The 18,957-nt window shown below is 38.0% G+C and overlaps 1 protein-coding gene across 1 annotated transcript; it reads left to right on the top strand.

The window, feature by feature from the left end:
• The first annotated feature begins 2,087 nt into the window (after nt 1-2,087).
• On the top strand, nt 2,088-18,939 carry LOC100892589. Its single transcript, XM_030982912.1, has 11 exons — nt 2,088-2,846; nt 7,606-7,660; nt 9,074-9,220; nt 11,805-11,926; nt 12,581-12,710; nt 13,050-13,088; nt 13,880-14,064; nt 14,408-14,467; nt 14,907-14,976; nt 15,560-15,856; nt 16,501-18,939. The coding sequence occupies exons 1-11, from the start codon at nt 2,730-2,732 to the stop codon at nt 16,881-16,883; spliced, it is 1,605 nt and encodes a 534-aa protein (XP_030838772.1). The 5' UTR covers nt 2,088-2,729; the 3' UTR covers nt 16,884-18,939.
• Nucleotides 18,940-18,957: the final 18 nt, after the last annotated feature.

Here is an 18,957-nt window from a genome sequence, read left to right as displayed (position 1 = left end):
GAGAGGAGGAGGAGGAGAGGAGGAGGAGGAGGAGAGAAGGAGGTGGACGAAGAGGAGGAGAAAGGGGATGAAAAGGGAGAGGAAGAGGAGGAGGAAGAGGAGGAGGAAGAGGAGGAGGAGGAGGAGGAATAATATTACTTACATACGTGTATCCAGCGACTGCTCAATGCTCGTCGACGCCCATCTTTTCCATATAAACTCCTCCTCGTCGATCCTCTTCCTCCTCTTCGTCCGCCTCCTCCTCTCTTCCTCCTCCTCTCCTCCTCCTCCTCTCTTCCTCCTCTTCCTCCTCTTCCTCTTCTTCCTCTTCCTCCTCCACGTCTTCCTCCTCCTCTTCTCCTCCTCTTTTTCTTCCTCCTTTCCTCCTCCTCCTCCTCCTCTCCTCCTCTTTCTCCTTTTCCTCCTCCTCCTCTTCCTCCTCCTCATTCTCTTCCTTCTCCTCTCCCTTCTCTTCCTCTTCCTCTTCCTCCTCCTCTTCCTCCTCTTCCTCCGCTTCCTCCTCCTCATCTCCTACTCCTCTTCCTTCTCCTCCCTTTCCTCCTCCTCCTCCTCCCCTTCCTCCTCCTCCTCTTCTTCTTCTTCCTCTTTCTCCTCCGCATCCTCCGCCTCTTCCTCCTCTTTCTCCTTCTCTTCTTTTTCCTCTTTTTCTTCCTCCCTTTCCTCCTCCTCCTCTTCTTCCTCCTCCTCTTCCTCCTCTCCTCTTCTTCCTCCTCTTCCCCCTTCTCCTCCTCTTCTTCCACCCCTCCTCCTTCTCATCACAGCCTCATCACCTCCTCTCCCTTCCTTTTCTCCTCCTTTATGATGTTGTAGATGAACAGAGAGACGCTTTAGAAGATGTTGATGATGACGGCCCAGAGATAAGATGTAGATTCTTACTGTCTCTCTGAAATCAGGAATCCCGGCAGGAATCATCAAGCGTACTTTTTCAACTATGGACAAAAGGGACTCACACAGATTATGAGACCAGCACTAGAATACTGCTCCCACCCTCATAAGAAGAAACATTTTCTCTAAGTGGAATAAGTTCAACGTCGTGCAACTAAACCCTTTCGACCTCTCAGAAGTATTCAGTACAAGTCACGGCTAGAGCAACTAAATTTGCCTCCATTATCATCAGGCACGTAGCCCCGGGGGGGGGGGGGGCATGGGGGGGGGGGGGCACGTGCCCCCCCCCCAAAAAAAAAAATCCGAGATCGGTTGAACTTTTTTAGACCCCTTTTTGACCTCGATCGATTACATGTAGGTGCCCCCCAAACATCAATTTCTGACTACGTGCCTGATTATCATATAGACGTCATAGAAGCGACATGCTACAGGTCTATAATACCCCATTCACAGTGGCCTCAAACACCGCGACAGCAGCGGGACTGTCCCGCTGCTGTCGCGGTGTTGTCTTCAGTGTGAAGGCTCGGACCCGTTATAAACTATCGCGGGATAACACCGCCTAGCGATAACGCCGACACAAACTATCGCTAGGGACGCCTAGCTACAGCAGCGGGACAGTCCCGCTGCTGTCGCGGTGTTTACTCAGTGTGAAGGCTCTCCGCTATAACACCGCGACAAACACGTGTGATTTGTTTACTTACCTATCACTGACCTCTTTTCTACAGCAATGGGGAACGTAAAGTGAAATAGAAATAAAGTAACCAGTGGATTCAAATTGATTTTATTATTATGTAGGTATTATAATTATCCAAATAAAAATATTTCACACTTCAAAAAATTAAAATATTCTGACTGGAAGCAATAAAAATGCTAGTTTTTTAAAAAGTAATATGATCGAGGATACAAAAAGCAACTTGACATGTTTACCGCGCAATTTCAAGCAAGTATTTCCGGTCATATCGGGGTCACTCGCGGGTCATGAGCCATGCATACACGTGTTTGTTACGGAGGTAATAAAAATCACCCGCTGCAGCGTGAATGGGTACATGATATTTATCCCGCTGCTGCAGCGGGATAACTTTTCTACTGTGAATGCATTTGTAGCGGTGTTATGGCGGTGTCGCCGCTCCGCTACAACGCCGCTACAAATTTCAAAACCACTGTGAATGGGGTATTAGGTAATGCATGGAATCGACCTCCAGGCAACTAATTTCTTTCATCGTACCACTGTCGCAGTAACAAGAGGTCACCAGTTCAAACTAGAAAAGAAACGTAAAATCTAAATTGAGGCAGAGCGCTTTTTCACAGAGAGTAGTAAACGAATGGAATGGTCTCCCATCATATGTAGCAGAAAGTCCATCACTCAATTCTTTAAAATCAAATCTTGATAAGTACTGGTCACTGAAGAAGTACAAGTTTAATCCTGATGAACTATTCAACTGTCCATGTTCATCCGTATTCCGTAACTGCGCAACGCCAAATTCAAGAGTAACACACTATAGCGGACACCGAGAGCCAAATAGGTTTTGTATAACTTTATGCCTACTTCCAAGGTATGAGGTATGATATACGCTTCTTCTATATATAGCCTACTACAAGTCTACAAGTCCGGGTATATATTTCATACTTGGAAAAGGTCATATGATTGCGTTTTTATTTTTCCGCCCATCGACCACAACTCATGTGCGTGCTCCTGCTATACGGCTGTAACATTTTTTACGCACACAGGTAGTGGGAAATAGTACCGTGTTGAACTTTTAGGGGACAAATACGAGATACCAGCGCAGTGGAGGTGCTACTGTAAGTGTAATACTCTTGGGCGAAAACCGTATTGGCAGGCAAAGATGTTTGGAATTCCACTATCTCTCCCTACTCTGATAGGAATTATATTAAATGTTATTTTGCTTAAATCTGAACCAAGCTCTGGAGTACTGACATGCACTAGCCCCTGTCAACAAGCGGTAAGCTTACATTCTCTACATATTTTGTTTAGAGTTCTATAGTAGACTACTTCTCTTTATCCGAATGCATAAACTAAACAATGCAAGCATAGAATGTTATGGTGCGAAAAACTATACTTTGATATGTTAGCTTCCAAGTCGTGACATATATCGTCCGAAAATCTGCTGATAAGTTGATAGACCACATTTGATAGTTTTTATGGTATAGGGATATTATAATGTACTATATTGTGAAATAATCTGAGTGGATAATATTATACAACTCTCTTGTCCAACCGAAGTGCCAAGTGGCTGGTTATATTAAGGCCCGGTCACACAGCCCTCCACGGGCGTATCGCGGCCGAATCACGGCCAAAAATTTCTGCCCGTGAAGCAGACGCTGTTGGACGCTTTGAGGTCGCGATAAATTAAAGACGCGATACAGCCGTACTTTACCCGTCGTTACACGCGGTAAGAAATTCACACGCGGTTGGCCGCGCGAAAAAGTTTTGGGCTGCCCAAAAATTTAGACCGCGGGTAATCGCGGGCGGTACACGTGGTACACGTGGTACACACGCGGTAAAGACGCGGTACAGACGCGGAACGAACGTGCTAGGACGTGCTACGGCCGCGGTTAAGACGTGGTTACACGCGGTAGGACGCGAAATTTTAGCGGGTAATCGCGGGTGGAGCACGGTCATAGCACGTTTGTTTCGCGTCTGTACCGCGGCGTTGTTATCACGTGCATTAGCGTGTGTACCGCGTGTAAGCACGGAGCGGTTATGATTTCTACAGCCCGGTTCGGCTGCTTTATTATACCCGTGGTAGGCCGCGGTACCGCCGCGCTTCACCCGCGATAAGGACGCGGAACAGTCGCCGGCGTCTGTTCCGCGGGCATACCACGGGTAAACCGCGGGTAAGCCAATTTTGCACATTTTCCACCACGGGCAACCGCGGGCAAAAAAAAATCGCGAAATTTTACCCGCGATACAGACGCGAAAGGCTGTGTGACCGGGCCTTTAGAGCAATTGTATTAATACTATTATGCAATGGCCAACTCTTGATCGAATACTGGCCTACATTTTACATTATACAGAAAAGTGAAGAGAACATAAGAAAGTGTGTGTATATTAGTTTTATTTTATTTTTAATGTAATATAAGTGACCGGCATGGGTTGACTTCAAAAGCTTTTTTGATGATGTTTTAGGTCAAGATTAATTTGAATATTGAAATAGTCACGTTTTATTAGTATTAACCCTAATTAAGTTGTTCTATCAATGAAATGAGATATGATTGAACTAGATCTAGATTTCTCTCCTCATTCCAGAATCGTTTTGAAGGGTAAGGTGTAATTTTTATGGAACAGTTTCAAATACACTGTTGATGAAAGTGAAAGTGAAAGAGAAAGATAATGTTTACGAAGGTCATACCCCTGTGCCACAACTTGATTTTAGAAATAGTCTAAATAAGGTAGGCCCTAATCACGCTCTCTTACAGCATTCGTTAGGGTTGATGTAAAAAAAATCACAGAATTATATTACTTAAAGATTCATCAAATGGGCAAAGAATAAGATAAACATTTTTGAATGTTGAAATAACAATTGATAGATTGAGATCTACCACTTCTTTTATACCCAATTCACTCTAAATGTTCCTTTTTCTGAATCCTCAATTATTCCTAGTTTGATAATATATGTTTCTTTCCAGTGATAATAAAGACAATGTTAAGCCCCTTCTACATAATATCCATATTTTATTGCACTTGCCGTAGGCTATCCCCTTAAAGTTATCATCATTATGAGGCCTATTTATTTTGTTGCTGTTGTCATTTTGTTATATAAAATTACAGTAACAAAAATTGTCAGAACCCAAAATGCTCTTTGGATGAAATGATGATCCTTTAGTTTATACTCATTCAGATTAATTTGAATACCATGAAGCACATATTCTCCTTGATCCAGCTACTTCTTTCTGTTTTTGTTTTGTGGAGCTTCTCTCAGTAAAGAAATGGGTAAAAATGAAACTGTGAACTCAAACTTTCTTGTTTGCAGACAACTGAAGTAAGATTTATGCCTTGATCTGCCACCAAAGATGGTGCCAGAGGCAGTATGTTTATGACTGGTCAGTCTATCCCATTATGTTGTCACATAGTTCACAAACCATTTTAATATTGTTAAGCTCATACCAGTATGTATCCCCCAGGCAGATGAACTCAGAAGATTGTGGGTCAGCATGTTAAAGGTCAAAATGTTGCTGTGTCAATTTACAGAGAGATCTTCAACATTCATGTTACAGAGATCTTTCGGTTTGTACTCTCTAGTCTGGTTCTTAGGGAATTCACTGAAGTGCGAGGGTGTATGTCACATCTTATTGACTATGTGATTAATAACTTTCTCCTCAGTATTCACTATAGCAGTGCTAGGATTTTTTTTTTTTTTTTTTTTTAGGGGGGGGGAGGGAAGGATGTTGACTTCAATTGACACCCTCTTCTGATGATCGATGGGGGTCCAATACAAAACAAACAAAAACTATGACAAGCAAAAGAAAATTAGGGGCCAGATCCCATCACCATTTTCTCTTGGTATTGAAAAGATAGGGACTGTCACAGTTGCATTAATCTTTACCCAGGCTCACTTGTAAACATTATCTTGAAAGGGGGAACCCTTTGTTTGCCTATAGAAGCAAGGCAAAGTGCTGGATGATATTCGAACTTCAGGGATAGAATCAAGTGGGGCGTGAAGTTCAAAACATGAAACAATGTGCATCACGAAGGAAATCATATCGTCAGGTTTCAAGATAATAATATCAACGGTCAATGTTCAGTGAAGTTATATTACACAAAAACTATACCAGTAAGCGAACCTGAAAGATTGATCTGAAATGTCTCATGATATAGATCACATGAATGCCAATGATGAATATATACATGTAGGCCTATATAATATGGGAGCAATGAGCACTTAAGCTCTGAACTTACAAAGAGGTCTTTTTTTTGGATAAACAATGAAATGTAAGACTTACTTCTAGCAGTCTACTACATTTCAATTGGCATGTAAATCTTAAAAAGGTCTTAACCGTAAGAATAAAGTATTTTGTTTTACATTGGCATGAGTAGTGGTGCAATGATTACTAACAGTGAGAAAGTTGGTTCAAAGAAGGAGCATCTATCAGTGAAGCAGACACATTTATAAAGTTTACTATTTGCAGCAATAGCCAGGAAATATCATAGGTTCTTTAAACAAAAAGTAAAGTTTATCCACATGAGGAAGAGCTCTTTGAAAAGATTTTGTTTCAAATAAGACCTTTCCAACCATGATGACGAATATGAGGAAGGAAGCTAGGAATAGTCGTTCAACACTCATTTCAAGAATTATTCAACATTGGCTTTTCTCTCTAGACTTGGCAAACTGTTAAATGTATGATATCGCTGTACATGAAACTGAATCATATGTGAAGTCTTTTTATTGTAATGGGAAAACAATTTTTGTACCATTAATGTACAAACAGCATTATAGTCTTGATTAGCTCAACTTTAAGCAAATCAACGGCTGCCTGTCGGAAGGCTGTATATGCAATGTATCGTAAACGGCAGTACATTTATCCATATGAGGAAGTGCCCTTTGAAAAGATTTTGTTTCAAATAAAACCTTTCTAACCGAATCATGATGACGACTATGAGGAAGGAAGCTAGGGATCAAGTCGTACAACACTCATATCAAGGTTTATTAAACTTTCGGTTTTCTCTCTAGACTTGGCAAACTGTTAAAATTGTGATAACCTTGTACATTATTAAGACTTAATCGTATGTGATATCTTTTTATTGTATTGGGAAACAATTTGTGTAGACTTTTTACGGGTAGCCGGCAAAATGACAACAAGGAGCTCCTGGATAATCATCAAGAGATCTAAAGAAATATCAGATTTCTTCTTACAATCAGCAGGGGCTGATCTGAAACTTTTAGGGTGGGGGGGGGGGGGAGGAGGGGAGGAGGGGGTACGATAACCGAGAAGACTGACCAGCAAGCAAAGAAAAAAGTGCTCATAAGAATTATTGAGTGTTTATTTACACACAAAAACTATCTAGCACAAAAATGGGTCGCGACCCCATGACCCCCCCCCCCGGATCTATCCATGATTCAGGTTACATGTATTTGAAAAAAAAAGTTGTGAATTGATATTTAGGGTACTTGGTCTCGAAACAGGGCCAAACACTAACAGAAGTCCAGTGCATAATTTTGTTTTAATTGTCAAAGATATTCATAAAATATGTATGTGATTGTAATTTGACAGATTTCAATATTAGGTGATTTATAAAGCTAAGTTGCTTTAGGTTGATTTTTATAAAGGCTTTGCGATTGTTAATGTTTAAAGATTAGGTCAGCCATTGATGGGTTGCTTGAGGTTCATGGATGTTGCTCTTATGCTCTATACCTGGTATTAGCTTAATTGATGTTTGTGTAAAGGGGGTGTTGCTACAGATTGAAGTGGTTTCAATCGAATAGCTGGTAACTTCAGGCCCTGGGAAGGCACTTGAAGAAGATATTTAGGACATTTTCTGTAACCAATCAATCTGAAAGTGACCCCAATTCTCCCGAGAGGTTAGAGGTGCTTTATAAACCTGAAAATTATATGAGCTCATGCCCTTCTGACTCATATCAGATGATTATATTAAAGTAGTAAGATTTTAGTTTTCTACAGAACATGTTCCAAATTATTAAACCTGAATGAAGAATAAGTTTCCTGATGTGTAATTTAATCATTACATTTCCTCTCTTACAGGATGCAACTGGAGCTTCAGGTATACCTTTACCACCATGTGTAATAAGTACTACAAGTAAGTCAATCTAAATATTAACTTCAAAAGTATATATACATGATATCTTATCTATTTTCAACAAAACTGAACTGGAGAAGAATTAGGAAGGATTCACAATAAATTTAAGAAAATGAAAACTTGGATGAGAACTTGAAACTTTTAGATTAATCTTTGTATGTTTTGCCACATTTGCCATTGCCTAGAGCAAAATACTTGCTGGCATGCCACAATCTTGGATCAGCTTAGTACTTGATTAAAATGCTCCCATTGTGCTTAATCTGTACAGTGCTTGATATATAGTTACCTGTTTGATTGTTGGCTTAATGATTTTTTAAAAAAACTTTATGTTTAGAAGTAATACCAATCATTTGACAGAGTTTGTCAATAGATCTTTTTGAAAAATGGTGGCAGAAAGGATCCTTTTGTTTTGTGTATTTAGAGGTTAGAATTTTTGCTGTGTGTCTTAAATTATTTCTTCGCACGCATTGTGTATGCTTTGCCGCTGCCACCAATTCATCTACCAGCTCTCTCTCTCTCTCTTTTCTGTCTCCCCCTCCCTCTTTTATATCTGTTATTCTTATCACAATAATTTTTTTCTTTCACACTAACTTTTTTATTCATAGTCTATAATTTGAATAGGATATCCTTGTGTTTAACAGAATCTTATTATTTTACAACTTGGACACTTTTACTTTCAGAAAAAAATAGTTATTTGTTTTTGCACTCATTTAATGATATTTCAGGCTTGTGAAAATAGCAATTGCTGCTTTTTAATGAAAAATAGTGCGCATAATTTTCTGAGGGTTTTGATGCATTTGTACTTTGCTTTCGAAGGGGAAATCCCTAGGATCAATATTATATTGAGGAGAGATAATAAATCCAGTTAAGCTGTTTTTTAATGCTGGTAGCAACTTAAATTAGATAAAGTACAAGGAATAAAATGTAATTACAAGCTTAGAGTTCAAGTTGTCACAAAATAAAAAAAACCTATGCAGATTTGATACCAATTATCTAAAGAAAACAAATATGGGGAAAGCTATTTTAAAAACTTAACCTAAATATTATCAAATGACCATTTATCTTTGTTGTTTTTTTGGTCTTGTTTTCTTTTGTTTTGTTTTCTTTGGATAAGAAAATGAGAATCGATGGGGGCATAGAGTAAGTCTCGCCATTGAGAGGGCGCTGGAACAACTTTTTTTTTTTTTTTTTTTTTTTTTTTTAGGGGGGGGGGGACACTGACCTTATTGGTGAAAATTAAATATGGGGCTAATGGTCAGGGGGTAGAGGAGATCCAGATACATTCTTCTTATCAATTTCGTTTCTCTCTTTTCTAATTTTGTTCTCCATTATTTGATTTGGGCATTCGCCTCCCTGTAGCTACAGCTCTGTTAATTGATGAAATATATAAATATATGTTATTACTTTGATTAGGAAGTTGTGAAACCGATGTCACTGTACCTATCAATCAGGCACCTGGTCCTCCCCTCCAGGTTGGCTTAGACTCCTACTCCTCCTCCTACATAGCAACAGATGGGAATATATACCTTGATCTGGCCCCTCGCTGGAAGGCTTCGACAGGTAAATGCTACAGATCACTGTCCTATGGTGGCCCTGAAGGGACATCGCGAATAGACTAAATCGTGAAAAATATGCGATAAAATTCACGATATCGTCAATTTTATCGCATATTTTTCACGAAGAAATTCACGAAATTGACGATATCGTGAACTTTTCACGATGAAATTGACGATATCGTGAATTTTATCGTGAAAAGTTCACGATATAAAGTTCACGATATCGTCAATTTTATCGTGTACTCTATCGTGTACTCTCCTGACGGGCGCTTCGTAAACAAAACCAGCCCTAGCTGGGGGAGACAGAGAGAAGGAAAAAAGGGAAAGGGAAAGAGAAGATAAAAGGAAAGAAAGAATAATAAGAAGAAAAGAGGGAAACGGGGGGGGGGGGGCGAAGGGCTCTTGCCTCCTCCTCACTCCCCCCCCCCCCCCGCCAAAAAATAAATAAGGAGAGAGAGAAGGGAAAGGGAAAGGGAAAGAAAATATAAAAGGAAAGAAAGAAGAGGAAGAAGGAAAGAGGGAAACGGGGGAAGGGCGAAAGGCTCTTACCTCCCCCCCCCCCCCCCGCCAAAAAAATAAATAAGAGAGAGAGAGAGAGAAGGGAAAGGGAAAGAAAGAAGAGGAATAAGAGGGAAACAGGGGAAGGGCGAAGGGCTCTTGCCTCCTCCCCCCCCCCGCCAAAAATAAATAAGAGAGAGAAGGAAAAGGGAAAGAAAATATAAAAGGAAAGAAAGAAGAGGAATAAGAAGGAAAGAGGGAAACGGGGGAAGGGCGAAGGGCTCTTGCCTCCTCCCTCCCCACCCCCCGCCAAAAAAATAAATGAGAGATAGAGAGAGAAGGGAAAGGGAAAGGGAAAGAGAAGATAAAAGGAAAGAAAGAAGAGGAAGAAGAAGAAGAAAAGAGGGAAACGGGGGCGAAGGGCTCTTGCATCCCCCCGCCCAAAAAATAAATAAGAGAGAGAGAGAGAGAAGGGAAAGGGAAAGAGAATAAAAAAGGAAAGGAAGAAGAATAAGAAGAAAAGAGGGGCTCTTGCCTCCTCCCCCCCCCCTCCCGCGCCAACAAATAAATAGGAGAGAGAGAGAGAGATAGAGAGAAGGGAAAGGGAAAGGGAAAGAAAATATAAAAGGAAAGAAGGTGAAGAAGACGGAAAGAGGGAAACGGGGGAAGGGCGAAAGGCTCTTACCTCCCCCTCCCCCCTCCCGCCATAAAGGGAAAGAGAAGGGAGAGGGAAAGAAAATATAAAAGGAAAGAAAGAAGAGGAAAAAGAATAAGAAAAGAGGGAAACAGGGGCGAAGGGCTCTTGCCTCCTTTCTTTTCTTTCTTTTCCTTTCTTTCCTATTCTCCCTCTTTTTCGTTTTTCTCTTTCTTTCTTCTCTTTCCCTTTCCTTCTCTCTCTCTCTCTTATTTATTTTTTGGCGGGGGGCGGGGGGACGAGGCAAAAGTCCTTTGCCCCCGTTTCCCTCTTTTCTTCTTCTTCCTCTTCTTTCTTTCCTTTTATCTTCTCTTTCCCTTTCCCTTTCCCTTCTCTCTCTCTCTCTCTCTGATTTATTTTTTGGCGGGGGGGGGGGGGCAAGAGTACTTCGCCCTTCCCCCGTTTCCCTCTTTTCTTCTTCTTCCTCTTCTTTCTTTCCTTTTATCTTCTCTTTCCCTTTCCCTTTCCCTTCTCTCTCTCTCTCTCTGATTTATTTTTTGGCGGGGAGGGGGGGGGGGGGAGTGAGGAGGAGGCAAGAGCCCTTCGCCCCCCCCCCCGTTTCCCTCTTTTCTTATTATTATTATTTCTTTCCTTTTATCTTCTCTTTCCCTTTCCCTTTTTTCCTTCTCTCTGTCTCCCCCAGCTAGGGCTGGTTTTGTTTACGAAGCGCCCGTCAGGAGAGTACACGATAGAGTACACGATAGAGTACACGATAAAATTGACGATATCGTGAACTTTATATCGTGAACTTTTCACGATAAAATTCACGATATCGTCAATTTCATCGTGAAAAGTTCACGATAAAGTTCACGATATCGTCAATTTCGTGAATTTCTTCGTGAAAAATATGCGATAAAATTGACGATATCGTGAATTTTATCGCATATTTTTCACGATTTAGTCTATTCGCGATGTCCCTTCAGGGCCACCATACTGTCCACTTGCAGATTTAAGGGGGATAACCAGCACTTACCCCCCCCCCCCTTGAAACCTAAGTGGCTTAGTTTTAATACCTAAGTCCAAATTTGAGGTGATGGAATTAGTTTTCCTTGTCAACAAATTTTAGGATGTTGTGCCCCCTCGACCCAACTAAATAAAGCCCATTAATTATGTAGTGTAGTATGCACTTATACAGCAATACAAAATTTCAGCCCATTTGAATGTTATTTGAATTATGTAAAACCAAAAAAATCCATCAAAAAAGACACGACAGAGGGAAGTACCCCTCGTTATGTAAAATATGGCAACTAAAGCTGTTTTTTCCCATGAACTTTTCCATGAAATAGAGTATATCATTATGATTGTAGTACTAATGGAATTCACATACATGTACCAACGTTGTTTGAATAAAATGGATGTATACTAATCAGGAAACTCATGGTTGTTATTTATCCAGATCGCATCAGCCTTTTGACTGGATATGAAGTTAAGGTCATGTGTCACCGAAGTATTTGTGCAGCGCAATACTTCTGTGTCACAATTTCATTCAACAGAACATTGACGGTTAATGATGCTCAGGTATGTCACATTGTTTCATTTATTTTCTATTGCATATTGTTTTAAGCCTTTAAAAGATATTTGTGAATTGTGATTTAATACACATTAGACTTTGCATGTATCATATTACCAGGTAGCAGTTAGCACATCTAAAAAAACATATTTGAAGAACAATCCATATGATTTTATTATCTAATGGAAATTGAAAGCTAGACTTTGAAATCTGTTGAAGTCTTTCAAATGAAACATGTTCAAACAACCCACAATTTAATTAGGTTTCAAGGGTACTATCGGTCACCTAATATGTTAATTTTATCCTGCTTGTACATGTATGTTTAAAATCAACTAATCCCTCCTTACAACAACAAAAATAAATGTATTATATAGATTAACATTAACACGAGTATGAAGAAATTAAAAATAATATAAAGCCAAATGCACATAACTTAGTTAGGACTTGGGCTCCTTGTGTGCGTTTGTTTGTACAGATGCTTCGAGTAGTTTATCTGCAAGTTGTTTTTACATTTTTTACAAAAGTATTGTAAACTTGCATTTCTATCTTTACAGAAATATTATTAAAAAGCTGATATTTTGACTATATGCAAGCATTCAAAATTAAATATCTTTTTGTGACCTTAAATAGGCAATTGGTTGTTGTTTATTTTCATAATTCAGTCCGATTTCTCAGTGACTTGCCAGAATGGAGATTTTGCACAACCTGACATGGATTACGTCACCATTATCCGCAGCCTACCAAACAATGATGATAATTCAAATGAAGGAAGATTTCTTACAAAACTTCCAAGTAAGTGGCAGTGAAAAAATATAATGGAAGTAGTGATGAAAATTGACTGTAAGAAAAATCTCAAAGAACTGTAAAAAGTTATAGAAACTCCAATTTTGTTAGGGAATATATATTGTTATCCTGAGGAAATGTACATAATATATCGAATCCAAAAGAACTCATTTGAAGAAGAATCAATTTTACACTGCCTGGCAGATTTTGTTGTTTTCGGTATCATTTTCATTATTTTCATATTCATCTACATGAGCAAACAGTGCCTCGAATGTTTCCTCAAGGGGCAGTGAAGCTACTCTCCTGTTGTAGATATTTACCTTCTGTTTTATTATATTTTTTGTGCAGAGTGTGGACAGGAATCAAATTTAACTGTATGCAACGTTGGTAAGTTTATTACTTTAATACATGTGACACCTTTGCCCAATTTTATGTTTTTTAATGTTAGCTCTCAGTTATGATCTTTAGACAATCTATTTCATATGCATGAAGGAGCAAATCCAGAGAGGTTCAGGATTTCCCAACACATCCAAATGGATCACCTTCGCCTCTTCAAATTGGCCACAATTTTCATTTCACTCTTCACTCTGTAGGGCAAATCAAAATGTGTGTTGATTGAACCCATGTGAATGTTAAAAAAAGACTACAAAATGCCAATTTAGATGAGAACAATGGGTATGAATTCCGCAAATGTTGCCATTCTTTCTATTTTTCAATTAGCTTGTTTATATTTGTAAATAGCACAATGTACTGTAACATAGATGAATCCCAAATTTCCTGTGATTTTACTCGTGCTAAAAGTACATGGATTATGTGTGATACTTTTTAAATCTAAAGATAATCCAAAAAACATCACTTAACGGTAACACTGTCCTGTTTTGTGTTATTTGTTATGAGTGAAATATCTGCAATACTTTTTATGGTAGAGAAACTGCAGGTAAAGTTTACAGGGTTATACAATGTAATTATTTCAAAGGAATAAAAGCCCTGAATAAGGCTGATGGGTGTTGCTAAGAGCTCTTACTAAGAGCTCTTAATTAGCAAAGCCCATCCCTTTTCATGTCTCATATTCCTTTGAAGGACTTATACTGTGTAACCCTGAAAACCTTACCTATGATTCTTTTATAGGTTAATAGAACACTAATGTCATGATAAAAATAAACTTGTTTGCTATGTAGAATCACCCGTCGATTGGATCCCGAAATGGCGGCCAGACGCTACTCAAATTAAAAATGGTTCCGTGGTGGTGAATTTTTGGCCTAGCAATAAATATACGGTCTATGAAGTCTGGCTTGAGAAAGTGGGAGGTAATGAGGAAGTGGGAGGTAACAACAATGGGCAGCATTTAATAACCTTCAATACGGTGAGTAAATGCTAGCTCATTTTTAGGATATAACTAAAGTTTAATTCACGACTTTTTCTTGACCCTAAAGTAAGGAACAATCTTCAATCTCCATATTTACTCACGACAGGCTTCCTCCATGGATTAATTCATGAAAGTTTTTAAAACCTATCTATTTAGTCCTTGGTATCAGTAGAAGTTATGAAATGTTTGCATGTACTTGTTTGGTTGTGTTCCTCTTTCATTCCTGTTATCTTCTCATGTGCTTTAAAAGAAATTTGGTAAATCTCTCATTTATGCTAGATTTAATCTTTTGCCTTCATGATAGGTTTTTTTCATAACCTTTCTGTAATTATTTGTTCAGGAAACTGATCATCCTCCTGTGCTTTTCGACAACGTACAAGAGGGAACTTATAGAGCATATGTAAGTTTTGAAAGTAAGATTATAAAACATAATAATCAAGTGAGCTAATAGTGTTGGTAATTTCAAACATGCTTCAGAAAATGTATCGATTAAATAGTCATCCTTCAAGTCGCATGAAAACTATGGATCTGTTAATCAATTCAGAAGCATTGATTTACTCAACTAAACTTTCATAAATTTGTGAAATTTTAGATTTCTTATTATATGTCCATGATGTTAATGACTTTACTGAATATTTTTCTATTTTCTCTTTTTTCCCTTTAAGAAATATATTTAAGATCATAAGTTCTTGATTACTGAAGGTTGCAGGCTTGTGATTAGACTTTATAAATTGAAATTGAAAATATTTTGTTTATTCATTTGCTTATTTTCATAGTTTATTAATATCAAAAACAACTGAACCCCTTTTTGTAATTAAAAAAAAAAAATCATTCCTCAGGTATGGATTAATGAAGCACTGTGTGAACAATGTCCGATGATTAACTCCAACAAAAACATCAATGTTACAGGTGAGTTCTGAATTCCATTTCTCTTCAAAATGCTCTTTTACTACCTTAAATCCAGATATCACACCCCCGTTTTGATGCAAAATGAACTGAACAGCCTACATGTACTAGCAAATGTAGTGTACACTGAGAGTCCAGAGAACTTCCAAGGATTACTCCTGAGGCATGTAATGCCCTTATCCCATTAAAGGTATAGACCAATTTTGGAAACGTCCCCCTATCAAAATCCGGACCAGATAGATATCGTGCACGTGTCGCGTAGTCCCATATACATCTTTTTGTGAACAGTGCTTGCAACTTTACCAAGACTGGGCCAAATTTCTTATAATTTTGATGATTCCAAAACCTTGCAGTACACACCAGATTTATATGCTAGATGATCAACCTTTTCTGATCGATTCCACAACGTTTCTTTCACAATGCAATTGCATGACCAGAACTGGTCTTTCCCTTCAATAATTTTTGAAGATCTCCGCCAATTAATTTCTGAATTCTCTCATTTCCTTAGGCTTCAGGGCGGAATCCACCTGGTTTCAATAGCAATGTGTTAATTTTTGTTGTCTGATAATTCATATTTTTGTTGCAGCTATGACCCATCCTACCACATCAACCCATCCTACCACATCGACGACCCCTCCTTACCAACCTACACCCTCTTCACATACTAGCTCCCTCAGACCGCCGAATGTCAAATCGGAACCCAGTCTTCCATTGGCAGCAGTCTCTGGAGCTCTGGGAGGAGTCCTAGTCGTGGTCCTGATCTTGTTTTTTGTCTCCCGTACCTGCAAGTGGAGCCCTGGTGTCCCCAGCATGTTCAAGGAGACTGAGGTTGGAAGTTTTCCTACAGAGTCAGCCATGTCTCATCAGAACAACATTCCATATAGTAAGACCAATTGCTTTCATAACATAGGGAAATCATAGTATAAATACTATTTTGATAATAATGATAATAATGGTGATGATAATCATAATCATGAAATTAACAATTTTTAAATTAGTAATGATAATAGTATATGTCCCAATAACAAGTCCCAATTCATTATATGTCTGTGTTTTTAGCCTTTCAATCTCTTATGGTATGTTGTTTATAAATGTCTTTGTTTTCTACAATGTATTCCATTTTTTAAATAAATCTTTGTATGTACAGGGCTCTTTTGTAAAGCCGGCCTTTGGCACTGAAAAGACTACCCTGTTTTTAAATAAAACTGAATAAATAAATAAATATCACAAGGTTTCATTACAACAATTTAGTCTCCTTCATAGTTAAGAATAAGAACCAAGGTATATATTTTTTAGACTGAAGCTTAAGAAATGAAATCAATATTGTTGTTTGAGCTATTGTGTTTAGAGTTTATGACAATTACTTTGTTATTGATCATGATATTGAGTGCGTGCTTTGTTGAACTGAATCTGCAATATAATGATTTGTGTTGCAAAACACTTACAACATTTATTGATATCGGCCTCATGATAATTTTCAATGATTTCCTTCAAAAGACAACTTTGGTGTCATATATTTTCTTGCAGGTGACTGTGATTCTCTGAATGGAACCCAGTACATCAATCACTTCACTCCGTCGAATGGAATTACCATCTACTCTGACTACCCCACCTGCGGATTCACCAGTCCCTCCATGGTACCAGCAACTATTCACCATAACAACATGATGGCCAATGGAAGACTTATGCAGGAGAGTCAGGTTTATGCCAATTCCATGCCTTACAAACAAATGGATAGCATCAGTAAAGTTGCGGATATACATTCCCCTATGGACGTCCAAACACCCTCTAAAATAGAACAACCGTCATCGCCTGACTCTGGTTTAGAGTCACTATACTCAGATGGGACAATGGAGGATGGTAGAACACTGTTCTCTTTAGCTTTAACTTCTTTGGGGGATGAAGTGTAGTATAAACTCAATTCGTATATCATGTTCCTTAAAGATTGGGCTATTTTCACTCTCATTCTATCATCAGAAAATGAAGAGTGGTGCATTACTCAGTCAAGTTATCTACAAATTTGTGTTTTTCATAATAAAGTGGTCAACGCCATATCTGAACGAGGCATAACACAGTTTAAAACGCACTTACAATAAGGACATAAGGGTAACAAGGACATTTAATGAATCATTTAGAGCATTTACTATAAAGAAATGTGTATTGTGAACACACTCTACAAAGTGGCTATCATGTACAATCTTGATATAGTTTTTTGACTATAGGGCTTCAATGGTGCTGATTACTGTTTTTAGAAGTACAACAGTTTATGACATTTTAAAATTCATAAGATGTACGGTGCTAATGAGGTCATGTTAAAGTGCGTTTTAAACTGTGTTATGCCTCGTTCAGATATGGCGCTGTAAACCATAATGGTTCGTTTTTTTATGATAAGCATGTAAATGTAATATGCTTGGCATCTTTTAACACATATCTTTAGTAAATATACACAGGACCCTTTTTTGCACTCAGTTGCTACAAATTTATCTACAATACAAAAAAACAACTGACGGTTTAATGCTTTATATCTAGACGTGCTTTTAAGGCATATCAGGGATTTTTGCGATATGAGAATGTGGGGGATAGAAGTGTGTGGGAGGACATGTGGCGAGTGAGTGTGTGTGGATGTGCGTGTGTGAAGGAGGATGTGTGAGTGTGCTTGAGAGGATGAGGGACTCAATGATTTGGGATTTGCATCAAACAAGGTCCATAATTATCATGTTGTAATATCAGCAATATAGACATGGATTCGTTTACACACAAGGAAATTGATGGTTCATTGTAAATGGAGAGATTCCTATAAAAATAGTGGAAAGAGCGCCATCTGGTGCAGACATCTCTTCCACATTGATACTGTTCCAAGATACTATTCCATTCAGCTGTCGTGTAGTTATAGTATAGTATAGTTTTTTGTTGTTAATGTAAATTTGAATTTTATTGCTGAGTTTTATTGCCGAGTGAAAATCAAACTATACAACTATGAATAGAATTTGTACACATTGTGTACACATGCATCAATAAGGTTTGTTTGTAGTTTTCAAACAACATTTTCTCGTCTTTATATAAAATTGCAATAAGCAACCTTTTAAATAGTACCTTGATGCACATCAAAGTTTATTTTAATGTGAAAAAAGATGTATAATAAATTAAAAGCTTATTGGAAAATACCTTGTGTGTACCAAAAGTTGTTTAACCTTAATTATGATTTATGAGATTTATGTATAAACAACAATTTTTATCTTAGTAAAAATTGCACTTTGATTTATTTCTGACGATGCCTTTTACCTTTATAAAACTGAAGTAGTAATTCATTTGATTGTTAAATTGTTTACTATATGTGAGTGGATTCTCACTGTTTTTATGGTATGCAATCAAATCTGTTCACTTACTATATAAACCTAATCATATTTCCTCCCCATTTACTTGTTCAATTGATACGATTTTCAAGATATTCCAACACAAGTTATTATTCAAGTCATTTGATCTTTTCAGATTAATGAATCACGAGGCTGTGTAGAAAGTTGATTATGCTCATAAGTAGAAATGTGTTGGTGGTTTATTAGTTGAAGAGGCAGACAATGAGGCCTATGTTATGTGCATTTCAATAACACGCAGTATTTATATATAGATTTTAGGTGATTTTTTTTCAACTGTTAAAAATTATCAACAAAAGTGAGAGCAGAACAGACAGAAATCATTGACATGATTGAAGAAAAGGGGAAAAGGGAAACATTATATGAATTGGTTCAACAGAATGATATTAATGTACATCATGAGCCAAATTATTGATAACTAACATTTCCTTTTCGGACCTGATAGCACAAGATATAGGCGGAAATATGCACTGACGTATGAGGAAGTAAAATTCCTTTTTTCTCGGTTATTGTTTATTGCATGATTAGTGGTTAGTGTTGTTACTTTTATACTTTATATTTTTATATCTTTAATAAAGAACGATGAAGACTGTAACATTATAAGCATTGGCAA

Source organism: Strongylocentrotus purpuratus, unplaced genomic scaffold (genome assembly GCF_000002235.5).
Source record: "Strongylocentrotus purpuratus isolate Spur 01 unplaced genomic scaffold, Spur_5.0 spur5_contig_827, whole genome shotgun sequence".
In the NCBI taxonomy this organism is placed as follows: domain Eukaryota; kingdom Metazoa; phylum Echinodermata; class Echinoidea; order Camarodonta; family Strongylocentrotidae; genus Strongylocentrotus; species Strongylocentrotus purpuratus.
The sequence above is the reverse complement of the archived record's forward strand: the minus strand, read 5'-3'. Positions and strand labels throughout refer to the sequence as shown.

What these genes read in the sequence shown, in the direction of transcription:
- LOC100892589 (XM_030982912.1), top strand. Translation starts at nt 2,730, where the DNA reads ATGTTTGGAATTCCACTATCTCTCCCTACTCTGATAGGAATTATATTA. An exon ending in CTAGCCCCTGTCAACAAGCG is followed by an intron (nt 2,847 to 7,605) that starts GTAAGCTTACAT and finishes CCTCTCTTACAG; the next exon opens with GATGCAACTGGAGCTTCAGG. An exon ending in TGACGGTTAATGATGCTCAG is followed by an intron (nt 11,927 to 12,580) that starts GTATGTCACATT and finishes TTCATAATTCAG; the next exon opens with TCCGATTTCTCAGTGACTTG.